Below are 26,453 nucleotides of genomic sequence, written 5' to 3'. Positions count from 1 at the left end.
GAAACCAGAGAATCATTAAAGAACCACTTGAAGGAACTTGGTGGGACAGATTCTGCCCAGCATGTGAGGGTAACACTGTCTTCTGTCGGTGCCACTCTTGGCGCCATGATGGTTGGCATCTCTGGTCCATCTAAAAAACATTGATTAAATACAAAATATGAATTCCCTTCAATAACTGGGTTTTTTTTATGCTTTATAATATGAGATGTTGAAGCTTAAAATGGAAAACACATCCTTTTAACATTATAGAAAATTATTTATCTAAATCTTCTAATCTGTATTTACTCATAATAATACCATAGTTACTCTTTTCTTATACCAGTAATCTAAACTGCTTTCTATACATATTTTCAGTACAAAGTTTGGCTGTTTTTGCTTTTTAATTACCGTACACAGAAAACCTTTCAGTTCATCAAACTAATTTCAATTTCTGATAAAGATAGCCTGAATAATGTAAAAGATTTCAAATGTTTTTCTTCAAAGGGGGAAAAAAACTAAATCAGCCTGGTCTGATATGAAATAGTAATTGATCCCTAATAAAACCTAATAAAACCTAATAACAGGTTATGCCAGCAGTTCAGTTGAAAAACAGTTATCATTGCAGAGGTGTTTAATTGAGTCCAGGGGCTGTTTTTTAATGGTGAAAAATCTAAGCTCATGGTAAAGTATCCCAACAATAATTAACCCCTGACTTTGACTAGACAACTTCAAAACTTTGTTTTTGAGACACTTTTATGGAAACTTTTTGTCCTCAGCTATTGTACCCTACATAAACTGATTGGGTTTGATATTAAGGTCACAAACATGTCTTCCATTTTCTAAAGAGGAAATGTTCTCTCACTACCAAGTTTTTATACTTTTTCTGTAATCTTCTGTCATTTTTTTTACTATGTCAACCCACACAGTATTTTGTAAAAAGTCCAAAGGGTCATACAGATACAATTTTTGGCAAATATTAATTAACCGATAAATTAATTCATTAATATATACTACCCTATGTGCCATTTTTTGACCAGTTGTCATGATCTTGGCACTGATGACTGGCTTAATTCCTTCCATTCACCTGGCTTACTTTGCCCGGTTGCCCATAACCTCTCATCTGATCCACCTGCTCCTGCCTCTATTTAAGCTGCTTGCATCCAGTCATCAGTGCCAGATTATTCTTGTTCTCTCTAGTGAATGGTGAGAGTGTTTTTAGTGAGTACCTTAGCATTTCTGATTTCCTGATCCTGACCTGCTCTGCCTCTCAACCACCGAGCCTGCCTGTTCCCATCTGATCTCATTGGTGAGAGTGTTTGTAGCTTACCTGAGTGTTTCTGATTACCTGATCCTGACCTGTTCTGCCTCTCAACCACTGAGCCTGCCTGTTCCCGTCTGAACGGTTTGCCTAAAATATCTTTGGACTCCTGGACCTCTGAGCCTGCCTGTTCCTGTTCTAATCTGTTTGCCTGACCTGACTTCGGACCCTTGCATGTTATTCTCATCTGGGACATTCTGAGCGGTGCCAGCTGTATCTTGTTGGCAGCCCACCGGCTGGATCCTATCTTGTTCTCTGGGCAAGAACTGAACGGTTAAACCAGGTTAGTGACTCACATGGATAATCATCCTCCGTCAGATTATCATGGTCACTGACCTGTTTTTCTCTCCTGCAGAGTTTCCTGTGATAGATGCCCTAGCCGCTGTTACTCCGATCCACTGGTTTCAAATAATGCTTTTTGAATAATCCCACTGTCTCTCGCCTTGAATACTGGGTCCTGTGTTCTGAATCGTTACACCAGTCTCTTTGTTATTGTTACATCATGGATTGTAACCTAAACTGTGGCCAGTGAAACACAAAGTTCTTTAGATTATGTTCTGAGTTTGTTTATAAACTCCTAGATGTCTATGTGCTCCACTGCCAAAAGAAGAGGTCCCCTAGGATCCCAAACATCTGCAAATTTGTTTGGTTAAATTTCCACACTGAGGGAGGTCAGGTCAGAGGTCTTTAGAGCAGGATGAAATCTGCTGCCTTTTGAGATCTTTATAGATACATAATATTGACAGCTTGATTTGAAAAGCTATTGAAAACGTAACTTTTTTACCTTTGTCTGTTACATTTTTTTAAATTATCTGAATAATTTCAGATTGACAAAAAGCAAAGAACAGAACACCAGTTGGAAAAGGCACCTTTGCATACAACTGTATATTTTCCTTCTAAGCAATAAGGACTAAACATGTGGTTCTTACAGTTTACTTTAACTTCAAAGGGGCTGCTTGTCATGTTGCTCACGTCGTTAAAAACATGACAATCATAAACTCCACCATCCGAATGTTGAACTGGATTGAGAATCAGAGTGCTGTTGTCCATTTCAAAGACAGTTCTATTGTCAGGAACAAGTGGACGTCCATCTTTCCACCACTGAATGCTACCAATAGGTCCTGTGACTTCGCACTGCAGAGAATACATCATGTCCAGTATGGCAGGGCCTCTGCTGTGATTCAAGGTAACTCCTGTCAAAGGATCTGTAAGAGAGGATATAAAGAGATGTCTTTAATAAAGACGTGTAAATCAAGAGACAGAGTGCCGCACCTTCCTAGAGACTCTTGTCTTTGTTTTCCTCACAAAATGTAAAACAGCAGAAACACTAAGTTTAAGTTTTATCCCTTTTTTCACTTTAAAGCATAACACAAGAATCCAAAGAATATAATTTTCTGTAAGTCCTGACCACATATGGTCGACTGAAAGTGCGCAGGTGTAATGTTACAATTTACAATCAAGCAAGTCAAATGAAATCACTGAGTAAATATGATAATGTTATTAAAAACTGTAGCAGCAGGTGCTTGTTAGCAAAGGTTTTTGGAAATAGTTTTTTTTTAGCCAATGATAGCAGCTTTCACACTGTAGTTAATCTGCATTAAAACTGCAAGTTGAAGCTACCCCGCACATTAACATTTGGGATAAAAGATCTTTGCATTTTAACAGAAGTACAATACAACGTTAAAGAGCATTAAATTAATGAAATGCAGAGTATGTTTCACTGGATAAATATAATATTGATTTCAGGAAAGTGTTAAACAAATATTTAATGACAATGTCCGATTTAATTAGGTCATTATCAGGTAAATAAATATATTGTTGGGCCATCCAATATGTAAAAAAATAAAACAAAATTATATCATGTCACAAATGCTGTAACATGTAACATTTGATGCCCTTACATTATTTGCCCACTCAGTTTACAAGACAAGGTTCCCCCTTCATAGAGACAGGCTGATAACTAGCAGCTGACCAAGTTTTAATAAGTGTCACAAGGTTGAGAGCATGCTGAATAAGGTACATTTTAGCAACAAGCCATTAAAAAACAGTGAAAATTTAAATTTTTTGAAAATTTTAAGAGTTAAAAAAACAAACAAATTTGTAAATGTGGGGACAGCTAAAGCTCCCACATGTCCAGGTCTTAGTGTGCATAGCCGAACAGACTCTGCATGCATTGTCTGCAGGGTTTTTTTGCTTAGTTGAGCTTACCAGTTCCCTAAAGTCCTTTCACAAATTCCTATATTTCACCCACTTTCTGTCAGTGGGATTAAGAATGGAAAGGAATTATAGCAAGTATGATGAGGTAGTTGAGTCTTTTTTCATAAATGTATACCAGACACCTTCTGTACAACAAGGCAGTAGAGAGTGGCTATGCAGCTGCACCCCGCCTGACTGGCGTCTCAATGTATCAGCTCTATTCTATTAAATTGATTTTTATCCTTGAATGCAAATTGTGTACATATAACACAACATGCGTGTGGAAAAAAGGAAAGGCTGGGAACATTTTCTGGATGCACTCCAAGAATTCATTCATATATCGCTAAAGATATCAACATTGCAACATTAATCAATATTATCACACATCTCACGTTTTCCTGATATCATACAGGTCTATTCTAGGAACATCCTTTGTAAAATGCATTATAACCAAACAGCGTTATGACAAGGTGTCAGCAAACACTGGTTTAGTTTTAGGTGCACCTGGAGAAAGTATACTGCAACACTTTGCACGACAGACAGAAACAGGTTAACCTAAAGCATCAAAAATGTAAACAAACAACTGCTGACTAAACGTGTGGTAAATCCAGTACAATGCAGGCCAGAGAGTTCGGACGAATGTACAGAATAAACAAAACTGATGTCCCATCACACAATAGCAAGCTCTGCGGGTCATGAATCAGCTCTTCACCTTCCATTCCATATTTAACAACTGAGAATAAGTGAAATGGCTCAAAGAATCTAAAAGTAATTTGTTTGAGTAATTTTTTCCACTATGTCCCATCAGCCTGAAATTCTCAAGTAATTTTTTGCTTCTAAAACACCTACTTGCACGACCAAAGATAATAAGCATCAAGTTCATATTTCATAGCACAAGTTTGTATGAATAAAAGGAGGAACTCTTTTATAGTTAGTTTCAGTTTCCAAAAAGATGACACAACCTGCTTCTAGATTTCAGCATGTGTTGCTGATATGAGCCAAATAAGAAAAGAGAGAAAACCTACCCATCACTTGGATCTTTGAGCTATTGCTGCTGAACCTCATTGTGACTGGGTTGTGAAAGATGCATTTGTAAGTTCCTGAGTGGCTTTCTTGAACATTCTGCAGGTCCAGCTGTGATCCAGACTGATTAAGGTGCATTTCATTAAACATCCACTGGATCTTTGCTGTAGGTTTTGAATCAGTTGAGCAGGACAGTGTGATGTTAGATCCAGATCTATAGATGTTTTTCATTGGTGTCACTGTCATGGTTGTATTACTTGGACCATCTGAAAGGTAAGACAAAAAAAAAAGTTAATGTCAGTGTTGCACTTGTTGAAACAAGATCGCCTATATATTATAATTTTTTCCAAAACTTACAGCTGATGTTTAGATTCAAAGGGGGGCTGAGTTCATACCCCAGTCCGTTTGACACATTGCACCTGTAGGGACCCTGATCAAAGCGGGTCAGGCCAGCTATGCTAATGGTTGCATTTCCATCGCTAAGCTGCACATCTGCCCCATTTGATATCGTAGAGTTTCCAACCAACCATTCATAGGACAAAGATGTGCCATTGGATACTGAGCACATGAGGATCGCTGTGCTATTGAACTCCACCAGATCTGTTGCTTTTGCTGATAAACCCACACCTGAAATTGGCACTGTAAAGAAAGACAAAAGGTTTTTCACAATTGAATTAACATTTTTGCTTCACTCTCTGAGCTAAGGCTCATATCTTATGACATTATTGGAAATCAAACACATTTAGTTCTGATATCAGCCTAAATATATTAACTAGTCCTCATCTGTGATTTACAGTATGTTTAAAAAATATGCAATTATTGTGCAGTTCTTGAAGATGGTCAGCCAGCTATTAATTTATTGGATAATTCCCCCCAAAAAACAAAAAACAATCAACTGGACTTTGATTTCAAGTTTAAAGATGTTTCACTTCCAACCTAGGAAGCTTTTTTCACTTCAAAATGTCAGAAATAGTACTCTATAAAGCCTCGGACTGAACACTAATTCTGACATTTTAAATTGAAACAGCTTCCTGGATGGAAAGTGAAATGTCTACAAACTTGAAAACAAAGTCTAGTGGTTTGTTTTTTAAAAACTTTTTTGGAATGAGTTTAGCTAATTTTGGTGCGTAATTATTTTTGTTTTTGTTTATTTACTAAAAATGTAAAAAGAAAAATGAGGAAGATGACGAGCATCTCCTTGAAAGAAATCATAATTTGTTTCTTAGGTTAACCAAATTCTTTGTGTACCATTGTGGTGTTTATAATATTTTAATCATGACTGCATCTCAATGTACCCAAGGTATAGTCCTGTTAAGGATTTTATGAAAAGATATAAAAAAAAATGGATAAACTTTCCTGATAATACTTGTTATCATATGTTTATTTATTTATTTTAGAAAAGAACTGTATTTTTTCAAAAATTTCATTTGAGATCTTTTAAAAAGGTCCCTAATCCTGTCAGTCATTGTGTTTGGTGGAAAATTAAAGCTAATCTATTATCTAATTTTGAATCATACCTCGCAATCAACTGGTTTTACTTAGATAGAAAACTTTGAACCAATTTGACTGTATGATCTGCTTGAATTGTCTTTATAAAGTGTCTTTAGATGACATATGTTGTGAATTGGCACTATGTAAATAACCTAAATTTAATTTAATTAATATCACATCATGTTCTCTAATGAGAAAAAAACCCAGTCTTTTCACATGCTAACTACACACAGTAAATAAAATAACTGGAAAAGCACATCTGAACAACTACGTTTTCCTTTTAACCATCTATAATTTAACAAGATGAAGGTTGATACAGTAATTTCACCTTAAAAAAATAATCTCAACATCCTCCGTTTTTAAATCATTCATTATAAATCTTCAACACTTTAACTTATTTTTTGCCATTGAAGGGGTTAAAACAACCAATCTGGAGTTTGAGTAGTAAAAAATACAGTTTTTATCATTTACATTTAGAAAATCATTTGTTTTAATGCTTTGGATTTGTCATTCACTGTTCTCAGATATTAAAAGTAAGATTGATATACAAACCCAGGAAATGTATTTGGTTTTTTTCGTTATTAGTTTGCCTTGCAAATCACTTCTGTGCAAATCACTAAAATTAGAAAGCTATCCATTTAATGTTTTAGCATCAATGACATAACATTGTGAAATGCAAAGAAAGACTTTATTATGCCCAGTGTTACATATTACTGAGTAAATATGAATCGTGAGTGTTCTTACCTTGGACTGACAGCTCTATCTGAAAAGAAAACCCATTTATTTGTTCTATTTTATATAATCCGGAGTCCTCTTGTCTCACTGATTGTAAAGTCAGCGACGACGTGTTGGAAATAAATATAATTCTGTCACTCTTCTCCTTGTTTATCATATAACCTCCAGGGTAAATTAACACCAGTAGGCTTCCATGGAACATCCAAGCCCCCAAGGTAACTTCAGCATCACTGCTGATTGTCACATTTGCGCCCACTGGTACAGGATTCATAGAGACATGTATGCTTTGGCTTTGCACAAGATCTAGAAACAGACAACAAAAAACTTATACACATATCCAAAGAGAAAAGAATAAGAAAAACTTAAATGTAGTCAAGATCGCTAAAATTGTCCATACTTTTAGATTTAGTCTTTTTGTATAGATTTATGACATAAAGATACTTAAACAGATATTTATTTCTACAGAATATCGACACAAATATAAAGTTATATAGAGCTGAGTGGAATACTTGCATATGAAGTCAAGTTAAAACATATTTCAAATTTACCTGTCAAAGTTAGTGTGGTCAGGATTAGGAAGAACCCCCATTGGGATCCCATGCTGCTTTTTAAGATCGCCTTTGCCAAAGAGAACAGACTGCACTTTTGATTTAGTAAATTCAAATCTAGAAATACTAAATTTTTCCAGCACATTGACAAGCAAATACTTGCTGTGTGCTCTCTTGATGCTTTCCTGGTCTTCTAATGCTGTGCCACATCACAGCTGCTGCCACACCTTGTTTTGCCCTGATGCGGTTTTTATAGACGTTCACCTAGGAGTGTCCATTTACTGTAAACTCTTGTTCGTCATTTTTCAACTTTCAATCAACCAAAGCCTCACATTGAATTATTTTGTGGGATCACGTTGAGCCATTCACTTAAAAAAATGGGAAGTGGTGCCCCTAAAACATATCCAAGTACCCTCGCTGAATACTTCTAAACATTTGTGATGAATGCAGAGTGCTAAAACTGGAAACATAAACTTGATTTGGATTGCATTTAATAAAGTTTAAAGTAAATATTGTTTTATATTAAGCTATGACTTATAGAAAGCATTTCAGATATTCAGGTAAAAAATGAAGTTAAGGTTGTATTCCAAATGTGAGGAGGATTTGTTAGAGGTCACCAGACGGTTGTTATGCCTCAATGGACACGTTCTTCCTCCTGTTCTGTTTACTATAAGCACAAACCCACACTGTGATATAATATTTATACTTCTACTCCTCCTTCAATCAAACATTTCCCAAGAACAATGAAGGGGAATATATTATTTTCCCTTCGGAAAGGCAACGCCAATTTTATTCATACAGCACATTTCCCTATCAAAACTACTCAAAGTCCTGTACATGAAAGAAAACATAACAGAGAAACCTATATTGCACTAGCAAAGAAAAAATATGATTATACTGTATGGAATGATTTAATGAAAACAAATAATAAAATGTGCAAGGTAAGGCTAGTTTACTTATTATTGTAAACTAACAAAGACACTGATAGCGTGTCATCTGCCTTCAAATATTGTTTAAAGGTTATACGTTTAAAAATAAGGCGGATTTCATGTTTCTGTTTGTGGGTCCATTTTACCAGATGGTGCCATTAATGACAAATATATGTTAACATGTACATGTTTTAAAAAGCTCTTTAGGAACCTTTTAAACAACAATTAATATTTTTTTCTAGTATCAGAACATGAATTCCACTTACAAAAAAAAAAAAAGGAAATAATCAGAGGGAGATATCTTTTGAAATGTTTTAACATATTTTTTGTGAACCCAACGTTTTGTGAAAGATAACAAAAAAAATGTAAATGAGTTATAAAAATTATCTGTTTATTTAGTAAAAAGATGAACATAAAAGGGTGGACCTTGAGCATGACTGGATAGACTCACAATATATTAATCTTTGGCCTCATGAGCACAATTATTCTAAATTTCATTATGTTAATACAAAATGGGTTCCTTCTTCTGAATAGGGGAATAATAGCAGTTGAAAAGAATGATTTTCATCCATTTGACCTGAATATAAATCACTAAGCAAAGCAATTAACTGCAGAACAAGAAAATAAAATTAGTAATTTGTTTAGATAATTTTGGAATAGTTACTGTATTTTCACCCTTGTGCTAATGAAGCATTTACTTTTGCCCAACTACCTGCTTTTTATCGGTCTGCTTGTTCTGGCTAATAACTGAATTTAGATGCTAAAATTAACTTCCTTCCTTCAGCATCTTTTGAAATATAAAGACAAATGTAGAGATAATATATATACAAGTTATAGTTACATTTTTAAGTATGAATCTACCAGCTTTGTTTGAACTAACAATGAGTTTCTGACTTCACCTAAAGCCATGGCACTCTTCACAAGCAAAGGGGAGAAAGCCTGATAATTTTGTCAGTTAATAGCATTGATTGATTGATTGATTGTGTTTATTGATCTCACAGAGGAGAAATCACAGGTTAAATAGTCAAAGAGAAAGAAGGTGCCAAAGGAAGAAAAGGGTGCATGGTATATATAGTGTTTCCACATATGAGATCATTTGACATATGGGGCATTAATATGTTGTATGTAAAGTAAAAGTTGTGAATAACTGAAGTAGAATGAAGACACATTTTTTTTATGTTGTTTTATTAGATATTGTTTACCTTAGCCCACAGTAGAAATGTTTAACTGCCCTCTGTCTTCCTGATTCCCTTTCTTGCCTCATTTTATCTAACAAATATCTAATACAGTGTCTTTAACTTATTGTAACAATAACTGCACATAATTCAGATTGCTATTTGCTGAAAAGAAACCATATATGTAGCTATTTCCATCCCCCAGACATCATGGTCTTTGTGCAGGTCTTTCACATTAAACCTTTAAAAATACATTATACAGGTAGAGGCACGTGGGTAGGGAGTGTGACCCATGTACGCCCTGCACCACACTACAGACACCCGGTTCCTCAACGTAGCCGTCCATGCTGTGAATCTAAACATGCAGATCTTTGCTGTGTGTCTGCCACTTTTTCCACCTCACTTCCTTTCAGAGGACTTTTAGAAAATAAAGGCCATGGGAGTTAAAAAAAAAAATAAAATAAGTGAAACAAACAAAAAAACAAAAGGTAAAACTTTATTAAATTAGCCAAGCACTGGTAATGGGAAGCTGCTGTGTGCAAACATGCTGCTGCTTTCTATTAAGATGGAGAAAGAGGAGAATTATATTTAATTCTGTCTTTAAACTGAGAATCAAGGTTACAGCACATTTAATGTCTTAGTTTTTCTTTCTAAGATGTCTTACTGTTGTTGCAATCCTATTTTCTTTGTGGCAGAAAAACAGAACATGACACAAAATGTCTAAATTAAAAATGCTTTATTTATATTAGCCAAAGAGATAGACAGAAAATAAACTGCAAAGCCATAACCCCTATTTTAGCTGATTGGAGCTGATTGTACATACTCCACTTTAACACACATTATTCTTAAATGTTGAATTTAACCAGAAGAAACTTCTTTAGTTACATCCAAAGGAAATATAAGGCAATTAGTGAGTAACTTTAAAAGGAATATATGATGCCTCTTAGATTTTAATCTTTGATTGTATAACCTAGAATACTAAAAAATCCTGAAATTATCAGAATTTGCAACAATTTTTTGCATAATGCAGAATAAATGTATTAATAATCTGAGCTATAAATTCCCTTTAGTAATATTTTTTTTTTTTAACATTTTTAACATATGTTCCCATCTATTTGGAAAATGTACCAAAACAAAAATTATTGTTGTCTTTTTATTCTGATTAATGCTAAATTCATTACATCACCGCAAAGTTTAGTTCTGGTTCAGATAACGATCAATTGATTATTCCTTGCTGATTGGACTTTTCTTTATATTTGTGAATATCTATTCACAAATCCTCCATCTCCTGACATTGGTTCATGTTATCTGAAAGCATTGAATTCATCCTGGGACTGAAAGATCCTCATTGATCTGTAAAAAAAAAAAAAAGAAAGGGAAGTTTAATGACTTATTATACTGGTAATAAGACCTTAATAGAATTTGTTTCTATTTTAATTACATAAGTAACTTTAATTTGGGTAAAAATTCAAGCCCACACAAACAAAAAAGGTTATTCATTTAACTTGACTGAATTTAGTAACTGCATAACCTGATTAAAATGGCACATCTCAGTGTATGTATAAGGTTTTAGATGAAAGCATCCCTTTTAAGTATGCAGATGTGGGGGTAAAAAGAAAACATATGAAAACAGCAAAGGAAAAACATGTTGGGGTGAATATCAATTCATCTGTTATTACGTTTTCAAAAGGTTTTGAATAAAAAAAAAATTGGTAACTTGCCTGCAATTGATAAAGAGAATCCAGTCAAGATCAGCAAAGAAAGAATAAATATATTCACTTCCAGCTGTTCAGACTCTGTGCAGAAAAAAAAAATTCATCAGATAAAATAAGTGACATGACACTGATATAGTTTTATGGTTTATACCAAAACAAATAAACAAAGTAAGTAGGCACTTAGCTCAGTGCTACTTTATGATATAAAGTAAAGCCCTGATTCCAATAACTCCGTTAACCCACATGCTTTGTGCTGAACATTGCCAAATCAGAATAGTGTATGGAAAACAGTCTTGGAAGTGCTGTTGCCTTTAAATGCAGCAGTGTGAAAATGGCTACTGGCCTTAAAGCATCAGTTGCAATTTAGATACTGCTTGAAAATTAGAAAGTAAAAATAGAAAAACAATACAATAATTTGTTTAAGTTAACCACCCTCTCTTTTGGATAAGCAAGCTGTGAAAAGGGGATTTTGTCTCTATGAAGAGGCTTACTTGATATTGTAATGTAGGTTGTTACATTGCTGCGCAGGTTGGTGCGGTTGTTGAAGGCCAGGCAGGAATATGGACCGCTCTGGTCCTCTCTGACATGAGAAAGCTCCAACATTGTTCCTGTTACATTCACAATGTTCCCCTTGAAGGCCCACTGAAGATAAGCTGGAGGGCTGGACTCTGTTAAACAGAGTAGGCTCAGATTTGACCCAACTGAGAAGGAAGTGTTGTTCAGTTCATTCACAATGACACGCATGTTATCTGGGCCATCTGAGGAAGTGATAAAGAAAAGAGAGGAATAAATCGAAACCTTTGGGTGGAAGGTGATTGTCTCTCCGAGAATGACTTCACTGTAAATAAGGTAACTTACAGCTTACTGTGAAGTTTACTGAATCACTGCTCCCATTACTGATAGGATTAGAAACATCACATCGAAATGGTCCTGAATCATAGCGGCTCACGCTGACAATGTTGAGAGTGGAGTTTCCATCGCTGAGCTGAACTCTGTCAGAGGCTGTAATTTCAGAGCTGCCATTCATCCAAAGGAATGACAGAGAAGATCCAGTCGAGACGGAGCAGTTAATCAGCCCTGAGGTTTGGCGCTCTATCAGATCACTTCCATTTATGTTGAGGGTCACATTTGATATGGGCTCTATGGATATAACAGGGAGGAAATGTCCAAAAATGTTCTAAATTAGATTCTTAATCACTGTTGATGTAGAAGCATATTAAGGCTTTCCTGACAATTACTTTCTCTCACTGTTAGAAAAAGAAAAAGTAAAAGAAGCTGAATCATCCTAAAGGTCAGTTGTCAGTCTAACTAATGTGATAGTCAGAGTATTTTTTTAATAATTTCTTTTATTATTATTTTTATTTATTTATTTTACAGTTGGAGTATTTTATTTAATACAACTCTGTATAAATGCTGATTGTCTTGTTAATTTCGATAAAGATTCAGTCTATGACTCATTTTTGTTCTGAAATGACTCAGACTGGTATCTGGGATGAACAATGTTGGCCAAGATATTCCACTTATTTTTTTTTATTTTTTATTTTTTTTTTTTACAGTATTTAAAAATGTTATAAGTTAAGCTAGTCAGTAACATTTTCATCAATTCCCAACAGAAGACCTAAAATATCAATCAACTATTTGAAAAAAATGTCTGTTTATATTTTTGTTTAGGAACCTTTTTATCTACCTACCTGCCTGCCTGACCATAGGAGATTATGGACATGAAGCTATTTTTAACTGTCTAAAAATATATGTAGACTGTACTTTGAATAAAAATATGTGTTCCATACAAGCACAGATTGTCTTTTGCATGCTTAAAAATTCAGTCTTTAAAAATGATTATTTTTAGCACTTCCTTACCGGTTTCTAGGAAACTAAATGTTCAAATACTGTAAGCTGCTTATATCAAAGGAAAAAGGTGAGTGTTGACACAGAAACCAACCAGAGGACAAAGTCTCATCATCATGAAACCTGAGCACAAGCTGGTCTATAACAATAGGTAAATATCACGAGGAAGCACTTTGATTTCCTGTAACCCCCTCCCTGTCTGAAACTTTTTGTTGGAAAGATTTTTCATAACAACAGAAACCAGTTCCAATGAAGTATGAAGTGTAAACAGACCATCAGCCCTTTTTTTCCCCTTGCCCTTCCTCATAAAGTGGCCCAGTACAAAGTTGTGAAAGACTTTTCACTCTTATGTCATTCAAATATAAATATTTAACACTTACTAGTTTTATTGAAAGTATTTTTAAAAAAAAGGATCAGTGTGTTAAGTTATTCTTGTATATACATACCTACAACAGTGAGAGGAACGCTGGCCTTTAGTAGGGGGTCGCCGCTCTGCACTGTGTAGACCCCTGTGTCGCTCACAGTGAGGGAGCTCAGGGTGAGATCTCCACTCGTCACGTTAACCGAAGCCCTGCTGCTGTAACCAGGAAAAACCGCCTGCTGCTGCCCAAGCCAAGTAAGGATGAATTTCTCTCCCACCGCCCAGTTGCCACTTGTCAAAGTCACAGAGGGAGACAGCGACAGCGTCACTGTGCTTCCGACTACTGCTGGGTTCATAGAAGCTAGAACCTCTGCAGCATCACAGGAAAGAAAACCTACTAAAAAGGAAAATTGATTAATATGCTAAAAAAAATCTCCCACATTTCTAGATATCACATATCCTTGTTAAATTGTTACCTTGTAAAGATGACAGAAATATAAGTGTCAAGGTGCTGCAGGTCTTCCTCTCCATGTTTTTTCAGTTGTCTGACAAACTGCTTCTAATTTCAGCTTATTTCACCCCTGTCCACCGCCTGTCCAGCCCCCAACCCATAAACCTGCCACCTCAGGTCTTATCTGCAGGTGGCTCTGGGACATTTTCTGTTAATTCTTGACAAATTTACCAAAGGTGGAAGTATTTTTGTTTGCCATTATGGGTGAAGTTCTGTTAAATGACAAATGATGACAGAAGGCATGTTGGTGATAAAGGCCTGTAGGGATGAGGAATACTGTTCACTCAATAGTTGGCCTTGTTCACTTGAAAAATAAAGAAGATGAAGTCACTACTGTTTTCTTGGGTTATGTTTATCTGCATGTCTTTTACATCTTTTACTTCTTGCCTTATTTTCTTTAGGATTTTATTTGAATGACCATATAGTGGGACTGGAAAATTAGCAGTATTCCTTCAACATGATTCTAATGTTTCTGTCATGATCTGCCCTGATAGCGGACCTTAATTGTTCACCTCATTCACCTGCGTAACTCTGCCCGGTTCCTAATAATTCCTCATCCTATCCACCTGTATCTGCTGCTCAGCCCAGCTATTGGGGCCAGATCATTGTTTGATGTTTGTTGTATTTTTGTTCGGTTAGGTTGAGTTATTTCCAAGGTTCATGTCCTCGTTCCCGGAGGCCACTGGGATTTTTGTTTTTTTTTGTTTTTCAGCTCAAGTCTGGTATGCAGGAGAATTCTTGCTTTTCTGTTTTAGTCTGCTTTCGGGTCTGTGTCTCCCGCTGTCAGTATCCATGTTTGTTTTTCGCCTGAGTTGTATGGGAGCCAATGATCTGTGTCCGGTTTTGACCAGCCCTCCCCACCCAGTTTGGTTTATTTAGTTTTTTTCCAAGGTGTTTTAGTCCGGTAGGGCGTCGGAAATCCACCCTTGGGGTGGATGAATCACTGGATTCCAGGGGGGGCAGATCATTGTTTGATGTTTTATGTTTGTTTTGTCAGATTTAGTTAGTCCAAAGTTCATGTCCCCATCCCCAGAGGCCAGTGAGTTGAGAGGGTATTTTGTGTTTGTCTTGTCTCCTGATTGTGTCTTGGCCCTTGGAGGAGTCCAGTTTGAAGTCCCATCGTACTGGCTCTTCGGTGGAGACCAGTTTAAAGTTTTGCAGTTATCCTGGTACCTTGTCTTGTGTTTCTCCATCGAACTGAGCCTGCCTGTCTGCATCTGTGTGTGTCTGTATGAGCTCGCTGCACTACTCTTGGAACTCTGAACCCGCCTTCAGGCTCTGTGGATTCCTGAAACCCTGAATATGTCTGTTCTTGTGCGGATCAGAATCCCTGATTGGGCTGCGGACTCCTGGATTCAAGAACTGTTCCTGTCTGATCTGTTTCCCTGACCTGCTCATTGGGGTCCCTGCATCGGGGACACTCTCTGGGAGGCTCTGCACTGCTGCTCGTTTGGCAGTCCATCGGTCAGATCCTGCTTTCATGGACTGAACTATTCAACCAGTTAACCCCCAGATTCCACATACTCCGTCAGTGCTCCGCTCCGCCCCGCTGACGTACGTCGTGCGGAGCGCTTGTCTTTCATGTAAATCGATGTGAGCTGTTCCACATCCACCGCTACTCCTCCGCACGTCTCCGTCCATGTACGTCTTCTCCGTCCTTCACTGACAAAATACGGAGCCGAGCAACTTTTTGCTCCGCTCCGGTCCAGCCAGGTCAAGATCCGCAATTGCAATCGCACCAAACAGGAAAAAGAACATCGAGAAATTCCGGTTAGTCAAATTAAAATATAGTAACAACAGATCGGTGACTAGAAATTATAGCATAATTCTGATTGGATGCAAACTATTGGTTATTCACCAACCAGGAAGCAGATTTCTCATCTCCATCAAAATATTTATTCTATACCGAGGGACTTAAAGTTTAATAAAATCCATTCAAAAGAAACTTCTTATTACAGGAAGGGAGGAAGAGATGCTGAGTTTGGGAGTAGAGAACAAACAAAGTTCATTCAAAAAAAGCAGTTTTGAACGCAACACACGCGAATCGAACCAAGACAGTCGAACCGAATGGTTTGGACGGTTTTCATTAACCGTTCCATCCGTGATGTAAACACACACACACACACATATATATATATATATATATATATATGTAGCAATTAATTTGCGTTGAACTGATCATAAAGTCGTATGTTCGGCTTTATGATATGAATATATATATTCTCTAGCTTTTTATATTCTCTAGCTTTTTCTCCGCCTCGGGCTTCCTTTCTGAACATACAGCTTTATGATCAGTTCCACGCAAATTAATCGCGAAATAATATATCTGACGAAATTGTTTTTATTAAAATTTTTACTAAAGAATTATAAATGCCACGATAAACATATTTAATAAATCTTAGTGGCAATTAAGGCCTTAATTTAAAAAAAATTAATGAATTGTAATTATTTTTGTTGATCCGCGGAAACCCTGGTTCATTTCCGCATGTTTTGCTGCTTTGAATTATTTAATCATCTCGTGCATGCCCTCTACGATCTCCAAGGAACTCAGAGCGGAGCGGACGGGAGCCACAGTGGAGGCTGTATGCTTTGCTTTGCGCAGGCGGTCTGGATTGCAGTGGAGCCCTGACGGAGTATTTGGGATTTTGGGGTAAGTGACTCACACAGATAATCGGGGTGGTACCCCGCCTCCTCCCTGCAGCCGCTGCGGTCTGCAGATCGACAACAGCCGCTTGTGTTCCATTGTGTGTTTTGGGCTAATAATCTTTTTGAACTTTCATACTGACTTTCTCAACTTGAATACTGGGTCCATTTGTCCTGTTTCATGTTAGGAATGTAAGGATTATGCACAGTAACAGTTTTCTTTACACCTAGGTTTTGGCATGGAGGCCAAGATGGATCTAAACCTTCTTACACATTATCTGTGACCCCTAAATGGCTTCAGTCATTTTTCACAATGACAATAAACCCATTTTTTTTAAGTAATTTTTTTCATAAGTTTGAAAGTCTTTCACTTCAAATCAGATCCAGCGTGGTTTTGGTATAGTTGACCTATTGGCAGATTCTCTCCCCTGTGCCGTTATTCTATGGGGCTCTGCCAGAGATATCTAGGTTCTTTGAAGGGCTAACTTGATAATTGCCCTCGGTTTTGCCACCTATAACTATAGATAGATGGGCATGCTTTAGATTTCAGTTAATTAATTAAACAGTGTGAAATTAGATATTTAAAGCATCTCATATCTTCGCATGCTTTAAAACTTCTACACTTTCTTTCATTTAATTTTCTTCACTAAGGCTGTTTAATTAACCTCTTAGGCTTTCTCTGGAATAATTTTGCTTGATTTCAGATTAAATTACATGGAGTTCATTGCCAGTGAGTTTATGAAAGAAATAAAAAATTAAATACCAGGTAATGTTTCTGTCCTGTCCAAAGTGTAACCGACCTGTAAACCACAGAGCACTGGAAAACGGTGTCGATTCAAGAATTGTTGGATGGACGGATGGATGGATGGATGTTTGTTTTCTTCTATTTAATTATGCACAATTTATGTTAGATTATTGCATATAATATAAATAAAATAAATATAATGTTGCTGCTGTAAAACAAGTTTAAAATAGAGGTTAAACATACTTAAGTGGGACACTATATTTTAGAGTAATAATCTTAAAAGGTCACTAATCTTACATAGGACACTTCTATAGCTCTGCAGGTTTGTATGTCAGACTAAAAGCTATTGCTAGTTCATGTTTTATAAGCAAGTTTCATACAGGATAAATGAAACACCCACCTCATCTTGTATTATGATATTTTTTTCTTATTTAGTCTGAATATTTAAATAATGGTATGCCTCATTTTCTAATCTAAGTGAAAAAAAAAAAGTTTATTGTCCAGCAATTGACCAGCATTTCAAATAAGGAGATTCACACAGAATTATAATTTGAAAGTATATGAAAAAGAATAAAAAAATAAAGTACTGCACAGTAAGGGCATGTAATTGTTACTATAAATTCTTGTAGTTATTTAAAAGACGACCAAATGTACAACTGCTGGGGGTAATTCAAAAATATCTAAGTTTATTTGGCAGGGACAGACACACATCGACATAGACTATCTGAACAAAACAGTAGTCCCTTCTTCCCTGAATTAAAATGACTATTTTACAATAAGTGATAGTTAAAGCAGCAACAGCAGAGGTGTTATAGTTACATGTGCTTAAACACTTTTTAAGCTTGTTGGGAGCAGTGATGGAAAGTCTTACAGCTGTTGGTTGGTTGGAAGTTGGTTGGATAATGCTCTTTTGTGCATCTAGGATGACGCAGTTTGCCACTGAATGAGCTCTGCAGTTCAGCAACAGCTTCATGAGGTGGGACATTGTTGCATAGGGATGCTAATTTTAGCTGAAGTCCTGCTGTCTCCCACTACCTGCATCATACTGAGAGGGCATCCAAGCAAAGAGAAAATTATAAAATTGAAAAATAGTGTCTACAATAAAACATCCTATTTATTGTTTTTACAAGGCTATTGTCAGGTTCTGACATCTACCTATGCTTTTTTTCCCAGCATCAGGTCTTAAATAGATTATTAAATAGCCTACAATAGCCCTCAGTAAGCAGCTGGGGCTCTATTGTTACTGTGGTGGACCAAAGTTCAGTATCTGATTGACGTAATGGACATGACCCATGGAAAGACTGATTGATGTCTTCACAATTGGTATAACATAAAGGTTAGTGTGTTTGCATTATAAAAATGCACAAACTGTCCTTTTAAGTCTTCATTCCATTCATCTATTCATTCATTATTTCACGGCAATTTGAAGTCTATTTAACCTCATTTAGGGTCAGAGGACAGATCTGCCCTGGATAGATAACCACTAAGACACTGAAACAAAATGAGCTCCTCTCACTGTTATGGTTCACTAAAATTTATGTGTGAGGGATTTTAGCTCATTTCTTTGGAAAGAAAACTGAACACCTGCAGAAAACCCATTACACTGGGAGCATATGCAAATTCAACACATGCGCTCCTGTGCGGTGAATGTAAACCACAGTAACACCAGGGCACTCCTTTTTATGTTCAGTCTTTGATTGTCTCAGGGTATAAACACATTCACATGCAATGGTCATCCTTCTTTTGTCATTGCCTTGACCTCTATTTATTTGGTGCAGCCAATCTCTCACAATAACAGAACCCGAGGCTGTTACTGGGACCAGGTTCTAAAAAGTTACAGCTAAAATCCTTTTATACAACATTATCTTGGTTTATAGTTGTGAGGGATTTGCACAAAACCAGCCAGAAAACTGCTTAAATTTTTCAAATAATGATAAACTGGGCCCCAAAACAGAGATCAACAAAACAGAATTCAATTCAGGCTTTAACATAAAGAACTCAAGCACAAACTGACATGAGGGAAACTGAAATAGTGGCTGATCAGGCCATTGATGACACACAAGGGGGATAAGTGACTAACAAACTAACAAACTTAATTAAACAGATACATACGCGCCAGACACTAAATACTTTTTAAATCTAACTAATTAACAAAATTACCCAAACTTAGAATATTTAAACAAATGATAAACAAATTTCCCTTCCCATTACAAATGGTTTGACCTGCTGATTAGCCTGCAACAACCAATTGAGGAAAGCTGGAGCTCATTGAGGCCCTCCACCAGCAGATCCCACGAAACTGGCAACTCAAAGAAAAAGGAAATTAACCAATTACATCTTGACAAAAAAACAACAACCTGACAAATAAAGTTAACTAAATGTGTGCACTGCAAAGTCAGTCTAATGATAATATATGAAATGTGCAACTCATTTTGAAAATGAAAAATGTAAAAGTTACCACACAGCTTCAGAGTGTGACAGCAGGCTGTCACAATAGCCAAAAGAACAGTTTTTGATTTATTTAAATGAAAATGTTACTTGGCTTTCATCCTGTAAACATATCAATTCAGCTAATGCTCACCCCCATAATTAATAGTCATTAACAGACGACACCCAAACCAACCACAGCTCTTGGCTCTAGATCTAACATCCTCTCAGAAATGATGAATGTTTTTATTGTGTTAAAGCAAAAAATGTTATACAGCTAAAAAAGCATTATAAAACTGCTTCTTATTAAAGCAGAACTGTTAATAATAATATGAGGAATGAATAAACAAATGTTTACTCAATATGTCTTTGAAGCATTTTAGTGGACTTGTGCTGATTATATGATCTCTACTAATAATAATGAAGCTTAATATATTGTGTTCAATTCAATAAGAGGATAATGCAAATTTATAAAAAGCATAAAATAATAAATAGCATAACTAATAGTTTAATACTGCACACCCATTAGAATAACTTACCCACTTTATGAAACAAACACCCTATATAGTCTACGTCTCACAGCATTATAACTGCTGTCTGAAAACTTTCAGCCAAACTCTTGATATTTTTATAGTTTAACTACAAAAAAATCAGTAATACTGAGCAAAATATTCATAAACTGCAACTAAACACTAATATTAGATACACTTTATGTTTCAGGCACAATATATCCATTACATGTGAGCAGAGCGCCTCCTAATGCCAGCAAAAAGTATAACATCAACATAAAGTCATAAGAAAAAACAATGATCATAATTTTTTTTGTTTGTTTGTTTATCAAATATAGGAATGTAAAACTGCATTATTCACTGGTTTTCTAGCTTTTATCTACTGCATGGTATTGATAATCATCACTGTACCCTCAGAGAATATTTAATCCAACATATTTTATCATAACAGCAGCTGATGAAACAATAGATTTATCTGGAAGCTTTATAGCTCAGTCTGAGGGCACACTGACCATTTTAACAGAAATTATTCCCATAATGATAAAAGCAATAATTTTCCTTTCCTCTTTTTATTCATTATTTGCCATATTCACCAAGTGATGCCTGTACATGGTATTGTAACATGAGGGTAATCATAAACAGATTACATCACAAATAGTAAAATATATACAGCTCTGTCCTGTAACATATAATGTTTGTGTTGTAATAAAACTCTTGAGCTTTACCTTTAAGCTAAACAACATCTTGTAGTTTTAAAATACTTGAGTCCATATCACAGAGGGTCAGATGTACAAGTATACAAATTTACAAAAACCTTCTCTTGTTTTGATAACCTGTAACTTCTGAAGATCAGAAACTAAAGGCTGTGATAAGATTCACAGATTTGTATTATTAGTGACTACAGATAAAAAGCAAAACAAAAGCCTCCTTTTTCCTGAGATTGCTCAGTGATATACTTACTCTGGTATATTTGTTCAGTTTCAGACAGACACAATAAGAGTGGTGATTCAATGGCAAACAATTTAACAACTTAACGCTTTCAGTAACATTCTGAGTGAAGAATGTAAAGTCAAACAAAGACTAATAAACAGACTGTTGGTGCTTAAGCTTGAATCTGAACATAGATAAAGCAGTTAATGCTACAAAAGCAAGTCTGACCTAACATTTTACTACTGTTTGAATTTATGTAGCCTAAAAGAAATCAAGTTAAAGGTTCAGTCTTTAAACTTTTCAGTCAGTTAAATATTGGGGATAGAAACTTGATTTCCCAATTTCTTTCACAAAACTAAACATTCCTGAAGATCTATGGGAAGACAGGAAACAACAAAATATATCTTTTTTTTTCAGTTTAACAAAACACCAAATGTATTTTTCTGCCGAGGTGGCTCTCAATGATGTCAATGCTTTTTCAAAAGTAGATGGAGCTGGGATTTGAATCAGCAGCCCTCTGGTTGGAGAACAACCATCTGCAGGTAAGTAATAAAATAACCACAGTGCTTCTATGATTTTATGTTCAAGAATTTTGGTTGCTTGGTTTTTTATTTTATGGCTATATAAATAAATAGATGAATTATTGAAAAGGGGGTTTTGTGAAATAACAGCTCAGGCCTTCATGATAAACAATTTATTTATGATCAATCAAGTTTTAATTTCACCTCTAAAACAAAGAAATAACACTTAAATTGAGGTATTTAATGTTTGATCTGCTTAGGTCTCTTGTTCATCAGCGTGATCAAGTGTAATAACAATAAAGCAGATAAACCAAGACTATAAAAAATAGATAAATAGTACACGTACAGTATAATAGTACAATAGTACAGAATAAAAAAAAAACAGTACACCAGTTATTTTAAAATCAGATTACAGTTTTGTTAATTAAAAAGAAAAAGAACACAAACACTGAAAGTCCATTAAGATGCATTGCCTCTGACCCAGACACTGGAATTCCTGTTAAGAGATAAAGACCAAAAATAATACAAATAAATTTAACTTGTCATTATTTATTATCAGGTGGAATACTACAAACTGCAGAATATTTGTTTGTACCTTTAACTTCTACTTTCTTTGTGTCCTCAGCGGAGCGTCCTGCAGCTTTGTTCTCTGCAATACAAGTGAAGTTCTGAAAAGTCCCTGGATTAGAGGGAATCCACTTGAGGTGATTTGCATTAACTGAAAGGAAAGACCCAATGGGGAAACCTCCCCTGAAGTCCCACCTGACAGTACATTCAATATTTAGGGTGCAGCTGGTCAAACAGGAGAAATGACTCAACCTGCCAGGAAACACCACATCAGGTCCGCTGATGGTGACGTTCCATGGATCATCTGCAAAACAGTCATTAAATGAGAACATGTCACAACAACAAAAACTTGGAGGTTACTTAATCTTCTCCTCCAGCTGCATACTTACAGCTTAGCAGAAATCCCAGGCTGTAAACTCTCGTCTCTGATGTTGGCAGATAAATTTCACATTGATAGAAGCCAGCATCAGAGGAGAGCAGAGAGTCAAAGTGAAGAGTAAGATTTTCCTGAAGGAACCACATGTTTTCACGGAGAGTCACTCTCTGTCCATCTTTATACCAGGAAATGTCTGAGAGATTCTGATGGTGTCTAGATTCAGAATCATGGCAAACTAAGCTGAGAGGCTGGTTGAGCACTGGGACGGCGTTTGGAGGACTGGTTCGCACAGAGATGGGATCTGTAGCACACGATGCAAAGAAAAAAAAGAAGAAATTCTTGAATTAATTTACCCCTTGGTTATGTTGAGATGAAAGCTATTTTACATCATCCAAATAAAGTGTATACTCAGGAACCTGTTAACTCAAAATAGACATTTCTCTCCAAACATGTAGGATTTTCCAATAGTTTCCTAGCTATTAATGTTAATGAAAGACTTTCATCTCCTTTCTTGACTGTGACATCATTGTTTTCTTTACATACATAAACATACATAGCATACCCTTTACAATAACCTGCTATTAAAAATACATCTATATTTTAGGATATCAATCTGTACTCATATCTAACGTGTCACTGAATCTCTGAATCTCCAACAGGACACAGCTAATGGCATTCTGTGTCTCCATCATAGCAAAAAGATGGCCGAACAATGCATGGGACTTAAATTACACAGCTAAAGATGTTATATGAATGTTTAAATAAAGAATCTACACTTAATTTCAGACTAAACATGTGTAGTCACTATCTGACTCTATACTTACTCCAAATCTCTACTATGGTGGTTGTACTGCTGTATATTCCTGTTTTTGGATTTAGCACGATGCACTGCAGTTCCACTGAAACATCCTGCCCATCTGGTGTCCAGGTTAATGAGCTCCCATTGACCGGTCTGCCGTTAAGGTTCCAGCTGTAGACACAGTTTGGGAAACAAGAAGAAGAACAAGTGAAGGTAGTGCGGGAACCAGCGGTCACTCTGCCAGTCCAGGAGATCTGCACAGATGCACCCAATCCTGATTCTCCTGTAGAAAACGAAGAAATTATTTTTATTAATTTAGGTATAAAGTCAATATTTGGTGATTTTACAACATTTAATACAAATATTAAGTGTATCTATTATTTAATCACAAATAAAATACATATTTATATTAAAAATCGTTGCAGAGATAGTTTTGATTCCTATCAACCTTTTAAAAGTCAATCTGAGGCATCTGACTGTTATTATATGGGTATTTAAGAAAATGATTATGTTTAGAAGCTATTATGATGCAGTTTTCTTACCCATAAGTCCCAGCAGCAAAGCACAGTAGAGAGTTTTCATGGTGATGGTCATAGTAAAGCTCTTCATCTTGTTCTGAACCTAATAACTGGCCTCTAAAACCTTTTTCTTCATATATCAGTTTACATATTTCACAACTAAGGAAAATTCTTAGTGATGAAATGACCACAATCCACAGAGTGGAAGTTTCCTAAGCATGCCTGCATCCTGAATTCTCGCGGTATTTGTGAGTAAAACTGAAAAAGATAATCATTAATAGAACTGTGTTAACCATTATCAGTTTGGCTTAACAGGATAGAAGTTTCAACAACAAAGGGTGATAATGTGTGAGCTGGTTGTGTCAAAATTGCGCAACTGTGTTGATTTTTTCAGGCCAATAACTTCTTACGCCACTAGATGGTAATATAAGACATGAAATACTGGATAACTTCTCCCTTAGTCCTAATAAAGTATCAGGCAAATTTTATTTTGTTTTAAAGGAAATATAGAATAAACATATTGTGTTCAAATTGTGAGATCCGGCTGAATGCCATTATAAGCAATATTTGCATATATATATGTTCATAAAATACAAAATAAAAACTACATTTTACTGTGTACATAGACTACGTCAAAGGAAGAACAATGTGGCTGTTGTTAGGCTCAGTTTTGTTCCTTAAAATAAAACATAGTTTGATCAAACTTCCAGAAAACCTTAACACCTTAAATGTTTGTGTGCTTTCTGTTAGAGCTTTTACAAACATCTGAACTTTGCTATTATTGAGAACTTACAACAGTGTGGCTTCATTAATATGAGTATTTATTGGTGTGGGAATCTGTCCTGCATTTGCCTGTACAGTCTTGCCAAATAGATGAAAACTGCTATTTGTATTGATAAATCAACTTCATTAACAAACATACCTCTTCGAAAGTCCTGTCATCTTTAACTACCATGGATAATTCATTAACAATGGACTTATAAACAAATTCTATCCTTTGAGAAACGAAACCCCAGACAGAGTAAAAGTAAACAGCTGACATAAAAAGAAAAGAATTCAGGGCAGGAAATAAAAAACAAAAACAAAAAACTGACTCAATCAAAAGGATCTTCACTAATGGTTATTTTTATAGTGAAAGAAAAGTATTCAAACAACATATAAAGACTTTAAATGAGCATGCTTATCTGTTGTTGCAAAGCATTTACAAAACTTAACATCCGCCTAAAATTAGGTTTGGTAATTAAGGGTGAAGTTCCAATAAGGAACAGCTGATGCTTTAAACCATTGACACTACATGAACTTCCTTATTTGTAGGTGAAGTTCAAAGGTTGCTCGTCCTGCTTTACGGGAAATCTAGAGGCGTTTTACAATCTTTATCTTGTTCTCTTTATTGCATCCCTCTCTGAGTTTGATGTTTCTTAACTGACATGCTCAGGAAGAAAAGAAAGTTTTAAGGTGTCATGGTGACTCAAACGGAATTTCCTGTAACGTACTTCATCCTTATTACCAAATAATGTGGTTATAAACGCCCAAGTGATGATTAAAGACCAATCTCTTTTACAACAAATTCTCTTCCAGTTGCACTTTGAACATTTTTTGACGCATGGATGTTTTTATACTTTGTTAGAATAACATTATACCTTCATCATAATCACCTTCTGCGGGTTTGACATATTTACAGTGCTTTGTGCGCAGCAGATGGCCATAAAATCAAAATTACATTTCTTCTAGCATTAAATCTTATTGATGAAATGCATTCAATTTCCATTTATTCTGATATTTAAGGAAAGCTGTTTTTATATTGATATGATTCCCATTGCTAACAGTTCTAATATTAATACGATTTGTGTAAATACTTTAAAAAATATTAATCTAAATGTGTGCGTAAATGCAAGACTGTCATGATTTTCATACTGCAGTGCACTGATGGTGCATATATGTCACATTGCACTCAGGAGCTTTCATGATTCAAATATATTGGTTTGTTGATAACCTAAAAGCTGAATGATGAAGAGAACATTACAGCTCAATTTACATTTACTGCGATGATTCGATAACAAGGAGGAACTGTTTTGCTTTTATACCTTACAGGAAAACCTGGTTAAATATTAAATACCCAAGAGATTGTCGGCCAAAGTTCAGATGAGTTAATAATAGACAGTTCTTGGATGTTAAAGCCTGTGTCAGGTCCATCAGATACATTTGGTTACATTTGGTGTTTGCTTGTTCCTGTTTAAGAACCATTGTCTGTTTCTATCATTGGCTTTGTTCCTTTTTGTTCTCATAAGCATATGAACAAAGACTAAAGATAAACCAGTGTTTTGTTCAAAAAGACACATTTGAACCTCACAACCTCCCACTTCACTCTAAATGGGATTTTCCTGGTTCAAAGTCTAATGTTTGGAGCCGTAAGAAAATCCTGTGAAACTGATAGAGGAGAGACACACATAATCATCTCCCGAAAAAGTAATAAGGAAAGATTTTCTAAATCAGCCAGTTTCTCAGTTAGTGTTACTGTCAATACGATCATTTCAGATAAGCTGTATTTTATAATTACGTTTAATAGCTTTACTGTAATTTCATCCGGAC

The 26,453-nt window shown here is 35.7% G+C and overlaps 3 protein-coding genes across 7 annotated transcripts in view; all 3 read right to left on the bottom strand.

The window, feature by feature from the left end:
• LOC107100229 (carcinoembryonic antigen-related cell adhesion molecule 5-like) overlaps nucleotides 1-7,501 on the bottom strand; it is a 12,803-nt gene extending 5,302 nt beyond the window's left edge. For 3 of the 4 annotated variants that reach the window (XM_015398641.1, XM_015398644.1, XM_015398642.1), the window contains exons 1-6: nucleotides 7,291-7,501; nucleotides 6,752-7,045; nucleotides 4,874-5,155; nucleotides 4,519-4,782; nucleotides 2,227-2,502; nucleotides 6-130 (exon numbers count right to left, since the gene is read on the bottom strand). In XM_015398641.1, the coding sequence (XP_015254127.1) occupies nucleotides 6-130; nucleotides 2,227-2,502; nucleotides 4,519-4,782; nucleotides 4,874-5,155; nucleotides 6,752-7,045; nucleotides 7,291-7,435 (1,386 nt within the window). In that variant the 5' untranslated portion in view covers nucleotides 7,436-7,501. The remainder of the gene's footprint in view (nucleotides 1-5; nucleotides 131-2,226; nucleotides 2,503-4,518; nucleotides 4,783-4,873; nucleotides 5,156-6,751; nucleotides 7,046-7,290) is intronic. The other variant, XM_015398643.1, reaches the window with a different exon arrangement.
• A 3,158-nt stretch (nucleotides 7,502-10,659) lies between these two features.
• On the bottom strand, nucleotides 10,660-13,880 carry LOC107100219 (carcinoembryonic antigen-related cell adhesion molecule 1-like). Of its 2 annotated transcripts, none has more exons than XM_015398629.1 (6): nucleotides 13,795-13,880; nucleotides 13,404-13,715; nucleotides 11,968-12,249; nucleotides 11,601-11,867; nucleotides 11,116-11,190; nucleotides 10,660-10,747 (listed from the first exon to the last, which is right to left on the bottom strand). In XM_015398629.1, exons 1-6 carry the CDS (start codon nucleotides 13,847-13,849, stop codon nucleotides 10,740-10,742), a joined length of 999 nt encoding a protein of 332 aa, XP_015254115.1. In that variant the 5' UTR covers nucleotides 13,850-13,880; the 3' UTR covers nucleotides 10,660-10,739. The 2 variants fall into 2 exon arrangements, with proteins under 2 accessions (XP_015254115.1, XP_015254116.1); XM_015398630.1 differs by having other exon boundaries at nucleotides 13,404-13,712; nucleotides 13,795-13,853.
• Nucleotides 13,881-21,899: 8,019 nt separating this feature from the next.
• Nucleotides 21,900-24,023, bottom strand: LOC107100222 (carcinoembryonic antigen-related cell adhesion molecule 20-like). Its single transcript, XM_015398633.1, has 5 exons — nucleotides 23,889-24,023; nucleotides 23,372-23,629; nucleotides 22,561-22,848; nucleotides 22,200-22,475; nucleotides 21,900-22,100 (listed from the first exon to the last, which is right to left on the bottom strand). Exons 1-5 carry the CDS (start codon nucleotides 23,953-23,955, stop codon nucleotides 22,009-22,011), a joined length of 981 nt encoding a protein of 326 aa, XP_015254119.1. The 5' UTR covers nucleotides 23,956-24,023; the 3' UTR covers nucleotides 21,900-22,008.
• Between the last annotated feature and the right edge of the window lie 2,430 nt (nucleotides 24,024-26,453).

This window comes from Cyprinodon variegatus, unplaced genomic scaffold (assembly GCF_000732505.1).
Source record: "Cyprinodon variegatus isolate N-32 unplaced genomic scaffold, C_variegatus-1.0 Scaffold946, whole genome shotgun sequence".
In the NCBI taxonomy this organism is placed as follows: Eukaryota; Metazoa; Chordata; class Actinopteri; order Cyprinodontiformes; family Cyprinodontidae; genus Cyprinodon; species Cyprinodon variegatus.
Note: the sequence above shows the minus strand (reverse complement) of the source record. Positions and strands in the feature narration are given on the sequence as shown.